The sequence below is a fragment of the Danio aesculapii genome, chromosome 17, assembly GCF_903798145.1.
Source record: "Danio aesculapii chromosome 17, fDanAes4.1, whole genome shotgun sequence".
NCBI lineage: Eukaryota > Metazoa > Chordata > Actinopteri > Cypriniformes > Danionidae > Danio > Danio aesculapii.
In genome coordinates, this window is record NC_079451.1 from 53,854,502 (window position 1) to 53,867,001 (window position 12,500).

General features: G+C 48.0%; 2 protein-coding genes across 2 annotated transcripts in view; one reads left to right on the plus strand and one right to left on the minus strand.

Moving 5' to 3' along the window:
* Nucleotides 1–6,354, plus strand: part of wdr20a (WD repeat domain 20a) — an 8,991-nt gene extending 2,637 nt beyond the window's left edge. The window contains exon 4 of the mRNA XM_056477122.1: nt 5,469–6,354. Within this exon, the coding sequence (XP_056333097.1) occupies nt 5,469–5,522 (54 nt within the window). The 3' untranslated portion in view covers nt 5,523–6,354. The remainder of the gene's footprint in view (nt 1–5,468) is intronic.
* Nucleotides 6,355–7,713: 1,359 nt separating this feature from the next.
* The window catches only part of LOC130244157 (MAPK/MAK/MRK overlapping kinase-like), a 6,095-nt gene continuing 1,308 nt past the window's right edge, over nt 7,714–12,500 (minus strand). The window contains exons 7-12 of the mRNA XM_056476444.1: nt 12,188–12,366; nt 12,012–12,113; nt 11,755–11,928; nt 11,207–11,309; nt 10,886–11,074; nt 7,714–10,809 (exon numbers count right to left, since the gene is read on the minus strand). Of these exons, the coding sequence (XP_056332419.1) occupies nt 10,738–10,809; nt 10,886–11,074; nt 11,207–11,309; nt 11,755–11,928; nt 12,012–12,113; nt 12,188–12,366 (819 nt within the window). The 3' untranslated portion in view covers nt 7,714–10,737. The remainder of the gene's footprint in view (nt 10,810–10,885; nt 11,075–11,206; nt 11,310–11,754; nt 11,929–12,011; nt 12,114–12,187; nt 12,367–12,500) is intronic.

Genomic DNA, 12,500 nt, shown 5'->3' on the forward strand with positions numbered 1-12,500 from the left:
GTGAACTCCTGCTGCGGTGCGCTGGTGTGTGTGTGTGTGTGTGTGTGTGTGTGTGTGTGTGTGTGTGTGTGTGTGTGTGTGTGTGTGTTTGCCTGCCTCACTGCGCTCATCTACATGCCATGTGTAGCTGCAGATCGCGTGTGTCGGCAGCGCTCTGGATTATAGGTGATCCAGAACCGCTGACGGGTTTAGCAGAGCGAACCGAACGCTGTTACAGGCCTGCAGGCGCCTCAGGAGAGCTCCAGCGGTCCCACACCAGACTCAACATGAGTTACCGGAGATGAGTTCTAGTTAATATCTGACAGAGTTCTGACCACACAGAGGTATTAAACAGCACTCCGGTTCTGTCCGAAAACTCTCCACTAAACCACAGAGCACTGTTCCTTTCATTTCTGTCCTTATCCTCTTATTTAACTGAGCCTGTGAGCGGTTCTGTATTAAAAACATATCTAATGATTATATATATATATACATGTGTGTGTGTGTGTGTGTGTGTGTGTGTGCGTGCGTGCGTGCTGTGTGTGTGTGTATGTAGGAAACATGAGCATAGCTGGAGATGTGAAGACCTTCTCCAGATGAACTGATGGTTTTAGACTGATCAGGATGATTGATTAGATGATGTCCTGAGTGAATCTGGATAAACTATAATAATGAAAGCACAGATCAATACAACAGAGCGAAGACCCAAGTGAAGTGAACAGGGCTGTGGGGTTCTGGCCAGTCTAATAATGCTGTAATATTAGGAATGGTCTGCAGTATGGTGTCTGTGACCCATTACCCTAATTAGTTACCCCGTGTCTGACCTGTTGACCCATTTATAGCATCATTTCCCAGAGTTGCCCAGTGCATCTTCAGCATTAATAATCAAAGGTAAACTAACCCGGTGTAGTCTTCATCAACTCAATAATTAAGTCCAGTCGGTGTTCATTAAAGCTCCAGCTAATGATGCAGATGAGGAGCGCTGGCTCGCTCCGCTGTGGTTAAACTCATCAGGAGCTCTGGACCCTGGAGCTGCTTTACTCAGAGTTCTGCAGATCCTCACGGTGATGCTGATGCCGGACAGTACCGTGCAGCCCTTGACCCGCAAGAGGAGCTGTGTAGGGTTCTGTGCGTGTGTTCCTCTGAGATGCAGATGTGTTAGTCTGTGTGATGGTAGAGGAGGGATGTTCTGTACATGTCCTCTGGGTTCCCACACTTCTTCAATGTGCTTCAGTTAAAGGGCCTCGGCAACATCTCCAACCATGTGTTTCGGTGTTTCGTGACCCTTTACAGCTGAAAAAACATGTAGTCTAACCCAGGGGTGTAGCGGACATTTTAAAAGTGGGGGGGGGACGGCTGGATGAGGTCATACCTTCATATAATTATTAATCACCTGTTTCTAAATGGTCTGCCTCTAAAAGTGAGGGGGACATATCCCCCCCCCCAGGTTGCTACGCCCCTGGTCTAACCCAGTCCTGAGCTGAACTCGTGTTATTAAACGCTCTACATTTCTGAGAATGACCTCTCTAATGTGAACATTAAGCGTCAGTGGATTGAGTGAAGTGAGGACTGAAGACGCCTGATTTATAGAGGAGTACTGCGGGACCCCTGTGTCCTGTCCATGTTTGCAGATGTTTTGCGGATGCTTGCAGCTGTTGTGTTGATGTTTTGTAGATCTGTAGACAGATGTTTTGCAGATGTTCTACATATTTTCTTTAGATGCTCTGCATGTAGATGTTGGTTTGCAGATGTTCTGTTTGAGCTGGACAATAGGGCAAAGCTTCATATCACAATATATTTCTTCATTTCAGTCGATACGATATAATTCTGATATCAACATGGACAATATTAAACAGCCACGAATAAACTGCCAAGAACACACACGATGGATGTCTGAACCCACCAATGTCTGCAAACTCAATTTGCAAAGTCTTTAATAACATCCAGACTCCTCTTACAACTTTATTTATAACTTTAAATAAAACAGTACAAAAAACCGGTTTATTTTTATTTGTATTTAGCCTTTACAAACAAGAAAAGTGAAATAAACTCAAATAAATCAAACTCCGATTACCTCTCACTTATTAATATATATATATAAGCTTTAATTCCAAAAGGGATGTCTAATAATAGAATATTAGTGATGATGACAATAATAGTTACACTGAACTCGTGATCTCGTGATGATGCTGTCCTGAATGTGAGGGATCTGCTATAAAGTCTGTTACTTCATCAAAAATACATTTATGGTTTGCCCCAGACACAAATGAAGCCCTGCAGTAGGAGAGATTTATTCAGCACTGTTGTTTTAATACGCATGTGAGTTTAATAAAGAATAATTCTGCTACAAAACAAACAAAAGACCATAATAAATCCTTCAGTTCAGTGCTGAAAGCTGAAGAGCAGTCATCAGTAACTGAATAGAGGAATAATCTACATCTGGAGGAAGAACAGACAAAGTAAAGTCTCTCTTCTGCCATCTTTAAAGTTTGTGTCTGGGTCATGGTGAATGCTCAGTCTCGTTATGAGCTGATCTTCATTTCTCTGTGTTTGGGTCATGGTGAATGCTCAGTCTCGTTATGAGCTGATCTTCATTTCTCTGTGTTTGGGTCATGGTGAATGCTGAGTCTCGTTATGAGCTGATCTTCATTTCTCTGTGTTTGGGTCATGGTGAATGCTCAGTCTCGTTATGAGCTGATCTTCATTTCTCTGTGTTTGGGTCATGGTGAATGCTCAGTCTCGTTATGAGCTGATCTTCATTTCTCTGTGTTTGGGTCATGGTGAATGCTCAGTCTCGTTATGAGCTGATCTTCATTTCTCTGTGTTTGGGTCATGGTGAATGCTCAGTCTCGTTATGAGCTGATCTTCATTTCTCTGTGTTTGGGTCATGGTGAATGCTGAGTCTCGTTATGAGCTGATCTTCATTTCTCTGTGTTTGGGTCATGGTGAATGCTCCGTCTCGTTATGAGCTGATCTTCATTTCTCTGTGTTTGGGTCATGGTGAATGCTCAGTCTCGTTATGAGCTGATCTTCATTTCTCTGTGTTTGGGTCATGGTGAATGCTCAGTCTCGTTATGAGCTGATCTTCATTTCTCTGTGTTTGGGTCATGGTGAATGCTCAGTCTCGTTATGAGCTGATCTTCATTTCTCTGTGTTTGGGTCATGGTGAATGCTCAGTCTCGTTATGAGCTGATCTTCATTTCTCTGTGTTTGGGTCATGGTGAATGCTCCGTCTCGTTATGAGCTGATCTTCATTTCTCTGTGTTTGGGTCATGGTGAATGCTCAGTCTCGTTATGAGCTGATCTTCATTTCTCTGTGTTTGGGTCATGGTGAATGCTGAGTCTCGTTATGAGCTGATCTTCATTTCTCTGTGTTTGGGTCATGGTGAATGCTGAGTCTCGTTATGAGCTGATCTTCATTTCTCTGTGTTTGGGTCATTGTAAATGCTCAGTCTCGTTATGAGCTGATCTTCATTTCTCTGTGTTTGGGTCATGGTGAATGCTCCGTCTCGTTATGAGCTGATCTTCATTTCTCTGTGTTTGGGTCATGGTGAATGCTCAGTCTCGTTATGAGCTGATCTTCATTTCTCTGTGTTTGGGTCATGGTGAATGCTCAGTCTCGTTATGAGCTGATCTTCATTTCTCTGTGTTTGGGTCATTGTAAATGCTGAGTCTCGTTATGAGCTGATCTTCATTTCTCTGTGTTTGGGTCATTGTAAATGCTGAGTCTCGTTATGAGCTGATCTTCATTTCTCTGTGTTTGGGTCATTGTAAATGCTCAGTCTCGTTATGAGCTGATCTTCATTTCTCTGTGTTTGGGTCATGGTGAATGCTGAGTCTCGTTATGAGCTGATCTTCATTTCTCTGTGTTTGGGTCATTGTAAATGCTCAGTCTCGTTATGAGCTGATCTTCATTTCTCTGTGTTGGTGGAATAAAGCAGGCGAGTCAGCCGCACCAATATAAGCGCAGGCAGGGCAGGATTCTCGCGATGACCACCGGCGCGATACCGCTCTGTTATGAGCCGTAGTTTCAGTGTAAACTCAGTAAAGGCGAGCTTCTTTAGCGATGATGTGTTCAGTGTTAGATTTTACATTAGTGGACATTTGCGCTGAACACGCGGTGAGTGCAACGCATCGAGATTCAGGCACCTTCTCTGAAAACACTCGATTGATCTCAGCTGGTGGGTCAGCATCCACCACATGTCCTGATCGCTGTCATCTGAGCCTTTATTTGTAACTTTAGGTGGGGTTTGCAGACCTGTGTACTGTTCACTCTTCATCATTTGCATTTCCTGCTGTCCCAACAGCTCCCTGTCATCTGACAGCAGAAAGCCTCGAGTGATTGACAGTTAATATTAACCAATAGAGTGGTCGCACAACAGGTCGCACTACAGCCATTATAAGCAGTCGCACAAATGCTCCCTAATGTATTATGAGGGCGCACAGAGAGCTCACCATTTTGAGCCCTGAATATATATATGCAAATTTATACCGGACACGGCTTTAAAACTCACATCACCGTTACTGAAAAACAATCCACTGAGATATACTGATGTCCAGCCCGGTTCTGGAGATGTTCTACATGTTTCTCTAGATGTTCTGCAGATATTTTACAGATGCAGATGTTCTGAAGATGCAAATGCTGGATATTTCAGTGCACAGATATCCACAGTGCTGATGATGCACACACACACACACACACACACACACAGACACACACACACAGACACACACACACAGACACACACACACAGACACACACACACAGACACACACACACACACACACACACACAGACACACACACACAGACACACACACACAGACACACACACACACACACACACACACACACACACACAGACACACACACACACACACACACACACACAGACACACACACACACACACACACACACACACACACACACACACAGACACACACACACAGGAGCTCAAACACACAGCTATAGATGTGTAGAGTTGCGTCACCGCAGTGCTCAGATGTCCCCTCTGCAGTGTGTAGCGGGACGCTGCCCAGATCAGCTCCAGAACCCAGTGAATGCTGATGGTTGGGTTAGACGTTAATAACACACACTGTGAAGGGTTATTTAATAATTAATACCAATAATTCTCGTGTCCAGCAACAGCTGCTCATGTCCACTTCATACTAGCCTGATCCTGTAGGCCATGGTGCTGCAGCGAGGACACACACACACACACACACACACACACACACACACACACACACACACACTGCTCTTATTTACATCTCAACATCAACATACGCAGAGTTCAGACATGTCGAAATCACTACACACATCTGAGACCGTCACACACACCAGCGTGTGTTTAGTTGTGGGTGAGATGGGCGAGTGTGTGTGTTGGAGGAAAGAGGACTGTGCGTGTGTGTGTGTGTGCGTGCATGTGTGTGTGTCAGATGCACTCCTCTGGGTCTGTAACTCTCCTCTTCTTCTTCTCCTCCTGCAGGGTTTGTTGTTGTCCCAGACGCAGGCGAACTCCCCCAGCGGGACAGTGGTATAGCCCCAGTGTGTGCGGCTCCGCACCTGTGGCCTGCAGGGGAGCGAGGGACCGCTGGAGCGCTGGTTCTCCTGTCGGGGTTCTGGAGCTGGTGTTGACAGCAGGCCGGCTGAAGAACTCTGTTGATTCCCAGAGTATTTATTTGAGCTCCTCTTCTGTTGTTGCTGTTTCCCCTCTCAGACGCGTCTCCCTGTATTATTATTTCCTCCTCTGGTGTTCTTCAAGCTTCTGAGGTGTGGAAACCAGAACTCTCAGCTAGAGAAGTCCAGACCCGCTCCATCCCAGATCCCTTTTAATGAGCTTTTCCGTTCCGCCTCACAGATCTGACCCTGACGGAGACCCTGCACTGATCTTCTTTAGTTTGCTCTGTTTTTCTAACTACTATAACGGATCAAAGAGACTGGACAGAAGGCAGCAGACGCTGGGGGAGGCCTGACGCACTCGGCTTTAATATCCTCTGTCTTGAATCTGAAGCTGGATGCTGCAATCATAGTTTTATAAAGAACATTTGTTTGCACTTAATAGTTTATTAGAAGAGAATGGCTTTACACGTGTGTGTGTGTGTGTGTGTGTGTGTGTGTGTGTGTGTGTGTGTGTGTGTGAGGACTCACAGACCGGTCTAATGTGGAGAATTATGATTAAACTTTGTATCTATTGAGCATTTATTTTAATATGGTTTGAGATGAAGAGATCTGCTCTGTATTATATGTATAATAGTGTAATTCAGTGATTTATGGGGTGAAAGCAGACGATCAGTAACTCTAGTGAAAGTGTGTCATCACTGCGGGAGATTTCTAAAGCAGAAATAGAGCTGATATTAAAATAATCTCCAATACACAGGCTCTGTGTTTCTCATTTGGGTTTTCCTGGTCTCGTCTACAGAGGATTAATGAGTGAGAAATGATCATCTGTTGTGACTGATTCACAGGTGTGTGTGTGTGTGTGTGTGTGTGTGTGTGTGTGTGTGTGTGTGTGTGTGTGTGTGTGTGTGTGTGAAGCTCAGGAAGTCCAGCAGACCAAGAAACCAGTCTATGACCAGTTTTGCTGGAGAGCAGCCTTTACTCTGTGTACCCCTAAGAGAGAGAGCCGCTGGTTCAGCCATCTGACACCGGTGAACTCCAGCAGTCACTGTTAGTATACACTGACCCAGACCAGGCATGGGACGATAATCGTTTTCAAGGTATACTGCGGTTTGGACAAGTCAAGGTTTATTTTCTGTAAACCGTTCCTAAGATTTGAGTAAGATTTCTTATTTACTTCTGTTTGTTTGTTTGTTTGTTTATTAGGACAGCAGTATCTCCAGCAGACAAAATATCCAAAGATGCTGTTTTCCACCGTTTAGAATCTAATGAAGACAGCAGAAGTCAAAGATCCTGAATTATTCAGCCTGACATGTTTACAGCTCCAGAATATCACGACTCTGTAAAGCTTTATCTTGTTTTCAAAAGGGAAAGTTGTTTTTAACTCCGACATTTAAAAAGAGCCGATATTAGAGCAGTAATCACAATACCGTCATCATTTTATCCAAGGTTATCATACCGTTAGAATCTTATACCAGCCCATACCTAACCCAGACCCGGCTGTGCTCAGATCGCTGATTCATGTGGATTACAGATTTGCATTTCACATTGTGTTCTTCATTAAAAATCTGTGTGTGTGTGTGTGTGTGTGTGTGTGTTAAAGCTGACCAAAACAACACTCCGCGTCTCGGAAAAGCCCTTTTATTACAGCTGTCCTTGAGGGGGTCACCCACCGGATGTGCTGCTCCACACATTTCAGAATTCTTAACGTAGATTTCGATCAGGGTACACACTCTGGCACTGCAAGTCAGCGACTGTCTGTGGCGCTCCGCTATGACTGAGCCATCTGCATAGTTTCACATTAAATAACCTTCGAATGTGCGCGTCTGGTGTGCGATACTTCCAACTCTCATGTGCACACTGTGTCACGGCGCTGAGTGGCTCATCCGGTGTCCGACCCCCTTTACCTGGACATTTAGTGCTGTAATTGTAAAGGTGTATTCTCATGATGCATTAATGCAGGTGTGTGTGTGTGTGTGTTGTAGAATCCTCCAGACAGCTGTGTTGATCAGGAGTGAGCTCATATACTCCTGTCAGTGTGTGTGTGTGTGTGTGTGGTAAACGGATGCAGATTGCAGGCGCACTCATCAAAGCATGTTCATGTAGAGCGAGTGTAAAGTAAAAGGCTTTTATTGAAGGTGACGCGTGTCACAGTGGCTCCTGACAGCAAACCGGCGCTTCTGATGACCCTCGTCTGCTCATTTCATACTATTGATGAGATCTGTGTGAGCTGGTCGCGTCTGTAAATATAAAACACACACACACACACACACGAGCACCAGCAGGAGGAGTTCTTGAGGAGAGTCATGGCACCAGCAGACTCTCAGACTCAGTCTGGCTCAGACCACACAGAATTAAAGTCCACTTCCATCCATTCTCGTAGAGTACAGTACTCTGGTGTGAACAGGACTGACACTGAACCACTGCACATATCAGCCTGTGCCGCTTTCACAACGTTGTGTTTCCACAAAGACCTGATTACATTCAACGGAAAGTTCACATGTTCAGTCTGTTGCTGATCAAACCATACTGGAACCACAGACGCCTGCTGCGTGACCTGCGTTACTGCTGGAGTTTCACTGGCCGCCAGTGGCCCTCTGGACTGGACATTCTGGACTCATCTGGATTTCTAGTTTCACTCAGTAGTCATCTGGACTGGTGATGTCGGTCAGTACTCGTCTGGACTGGTGATGTCGGTCAGTAGTCGTCTGGACTGGTGATGTCGGTCAGTAGTCGTCTGGACTGGTGGTGTCGGTCAGTAGTCGTCTGGACTGGTGGTGTCGGTCAGTAGTCATCTGGACTGGTGGTGTCGGTCAGTAGTCGTCTAGACTGGTGGTGTCGGTCAGTAGTCGTCTAGACTGGTGGTGTCGGTCAGTAGTCTGGACTGGGTGTCGGTCAGTATTCGTCTGGACTGGTGGTGTCGGTCAGTAGTCTTCTCTAATGGTCGTGTCAGTCAGTAGTCGTCTGGACTGGTGGTGTCGGCCAGTAGTCATCTGTAACAGTGGTATCGGTCAGTAGTAATCTGGACTGGTGGTGTCGGTCAGTAGTCGTCTGGACTGGTGGTGTCGGTCAGTAGTCGTCTGGACTGGTGTTATCGGTCAGTACTCGTCTGTAATGGTGGTGTCAGTCAGTATTCGTCTGGACTGGTGGTGTCGATCAGTAGTCCTCTAATGGTCGTGTCGGTCAGTACTCGTCTGTAATGGTGGTATTGGTCAGTAGTAATCTGGACTGGTGGTGTCGGTCAGTAGTCGTCTGGACTGGTGGTGTCGGTCAGTAGTCGTCTGGACTGGTGGTGTCGGTCAGTAATCATCTGTAACGGTGGTATCGGTCAGTAGTAATCTGGACTGGTGGTGTCGGTCAGTAGTCGTCTGGACTGGTGGTGTCGGTCAGTAGTCGTCTGGACTGGTGTTATCGGTCAGTACTCGTCTGTAATGGTGGTGTCAGTCAGTATTCGTCTGGACTGGTGGTGTCGGTCAGTACTTGTCTGTAATGGTGGTGTCGGTCTGTAGTGGTCTGGACTGGTGGTGTCGGTCTGTAGTCGTCTGGACTGGTGGTGTCGGTCAGTAGTCCTCTGTAATGGTGGTATCGGTCAGTAGTAATCTGGACTGGTGGTTTCGGTCTGTAGTGGTCTGGACTGGTGGTGTCGGTCAGTAGTCGTCTGGACTGGTGTTATCGGTCAGTAGTAATCTGGACGGGTGGTGTCGGTCAGTAGTCGTCTGGACTGGTGGTGTCGGTCAGTAGTCGTCTGGACTGGTGTTATCGGTCAGTACTCGTCTGTAATGGTGGTGTCAGTCAGTATTCGTCTGGACTGGTGGTGTCGATCAGTAGTCCTCTAATGGTCGTGTTGGTCAGTACTCGTCTGTAATGGTGGTGTCGGTCAGTAGTAATCTGGACTGGTGGTGTCGGTCAGTAGTCGTCTGGACTGGTGGTGTCGGTCAGTAGTCGTCTGGACTGGTGTTATCGGTCAGTACTCGTCTGTAATGGTGGTGTCAGTCAGTATTCGTCTGGACTGGTGGTGTCGATCAGTAGTCCTCTAATGGTCGTGTTGGTCAGTACTCGTCTGTAATGGTGGTATCGGTCAGTAGTAATCTGGACTGGTGGTGTCGGTCAGTACTCGTCTGTAATGGTGGTGTCAGTCAGTATTCGTCTGGACTGGTGGTGTCGATCAGTAGTGGTCTCTAATGGTCGTGTCCGTCAGTACTCGTCTGTAATGGTGGTGTCGGTCAGTAGTCGTCTGGACTGGTGGTGTCGGTCAGTAGTCTTCTGGACTGGTGGTGTCAGTCAGTAGGCGTCTGGACTGGTGGTGTTGGTGAGAAGACGTCTGGACTGGTGGTGTCCGTCAGTAGTCGTCTGTAACGGTGGTGTCCGTCAGTAGTCATCTGTAACGGTGGTGTCGGTCAGTAGTCGTCTGGACTGGTGGTGTCGGTCAGTAGTCATCTGGAACGGTGGCATCGGTCAGTAGGAATCTGGACTGGTGGTGTCGGTCAGTAGTCGTCTGGACTGGTGGTGTTGGTCAGTGGTCGTCTGGACTGGTGCAGTCAGTAGTCATCTGTAATGGTGATTTCGGTCAGTAGTCTGTAAGAGTGGTTTTGATCAGTAGTCGTCTGGAATGGTGGTGTCGGTCAGTAGTCATCTGGAACGCTGGCATCGGTCAGTAGGAATCTGGACTGGTGGTGTCGGTCAGTAGTCGTCTGGACTGGTGGTGTTGGTCAGTGGTCGTCTGGACTGGTGCAGTCAGTAGTCATCTGTAATGGTGGTTTCGGTCAGTAGTCTGTAATGGTGGTTTTGATCAGTAGTCGTCTGTAATGGTGGTTTTTGGTCAGTAGTCGTCTGGACTGGTGGTTATGGTCAGTAGTCGTCTGTAAGGGTCGTGTTTGTCAGTAGTTGTCTGTAATAGTGGTTTTGGTCAGGAGTCATCTGGACTGGTGGTGTCGGTCAGGAGTCGTCTGGACTGGTGGTGTCGGTCAGTAGTCGTCTGGACTGGTGGTGTCGGTCAGTAGTCGTCTGGACTGGTGGTGTCGGTCAGTAGTCATCTGTAACGGTGGTATCTGTCAGTAGTAATCTGGACTGTTAGTGTCTGTCAGTATTCGTCTGGACTGGTGGTGTCGGTCAGTACTCGTCTGGACTGGTGGTGTCGGTCAGTAGTTTTCATGATTGCGTTCCAGCGAAGGCATGTAGTAGCTCTTCAAACGGTGCGGCTCCTCTTTGGGCTTATAGAGATAGAGAATACAGATTACACACAGATTATCAGACTATCTGTTTGGTGTGAGTGTGTGAAATGATTACTTTAAGACGCGAGTGGCACTTTTTGGAGATGGCTGGCAGAGAGCCGCGGTGAGAGACGCTCACAGCCGGGAAGCTGGAGAGCGGGTACGGGATCTTCGGCGTCGGGATCACAACATTGAGTTTCGGCAGCTCCAGGGGGAAATGAGGAGCATTCCGTCTGCTGAGCGGATCACCGACCTGCTTCAGATGCTGCAGAGAAAATGAGTATCAGGAAACACCTGAACAGGTCAGTGGAGGGTGAGGGTGTGTGTGTGTGTGTGTGTGTGTGTGTGTGTGTGTGTGTGTGTGTGTGTGTGTGTGTGTGTGTGTGTGTGTTCTGACCTGTCGCCGACCCTGCCGCGCCACACGCCATCGCTGATCCACTGGCACACCGCTGCACTCGCCAACAGCCCTCCGCAGACTCACTGCCTTACGCTCCGCCATCCTGCAGCGTGCACACACACACACACACACACACACTGCGGCTGATGATCATAAACGCTACTGAAGTGTTTAGTGAGTGTGTCTTTCACGGCCAGGACGAGATGATGATTATGATACAGAGCATGGTCATCAGGAGTGATGATGGAGCGGACCGCTGCTGTGTTCACGGTGTGTGTGTGTGTGTGTCAGAAGCTCATTTTCCCTTGGTGAAACGAGAGAACAGACACACACTGCGTTCTCCTGTGCAGTCGGCTTTCGTCTGTTGGGTGTGTTTACCAGCAGCTTTTGGTCCAAACTAAAGCAGACGTGAGTGAGCAGCAGCTGTGTTTGGTGTCTGCTGTAGTTTTGGTGTGTGTGTGTGTCTGGCGTGTGCCGGCCCTGAGTGAATCCGTGTTCTCGTGTCCGTCAGATCCGCGGTGCTGCAGGATGGGTGTGTGTTTGCTTACCGCAGGTCTCTGAAGCAGGGGTGCTGCAGCGCGGCGCGGGCACTGATGCGCTGCTCGGGGTCATAGGTCAACATGAGGTGCAGTAGAGAGAGAGCGGCCGCAGAGCAGTGCGGGACCAGCACAGAGAACCCACAGCCCTTACGGGGAGGGAAGTCGAAGCGCATCGCCCGAGACCTACACACACACACACACTGCTGGAGACTCCCAAACACCTGATCAGCTGCTCTGTGTGTGTGTGTGTGTGTGTTGGTTCTCACTGTTTGAACTTCTGCAGCAGCATGGTGTCCGGCGTCCCCAGAACATCGTGGATCTTGTTGACCTGATCCAGCTCATTCCGGCCCGGGAATAACGGAGACAGACTGGAGGAGGAGAGAGGAGCGGTCAGAACACACACTGACCTCAGACCAGCACACACACACACACACAGCTGTACCTGAGCAGCTCGTAGAACACGCAGCCGGCGCTCCACAGGTCCATCTTCTGGCAGTAGTGTCCGTCGGTCAGCAGGCACTCGGGCGCGCGGTACCAGCGGGTGGAGATGTACTCTGTGTGTGGAGGCTTGGAGAAGATGCTCCTGCAGGAGCCGAAATCTGCCAGCTTCAGCACCTCGCTCTCCACACACACACACACACACACATCATCAACAACACAGGCAGGAGAACACAAGAAGGCCATAATCCAGCAGATGCTCCTGTCACACACACACACTCACACACACACACTCACTCACACACACACTCACTCAC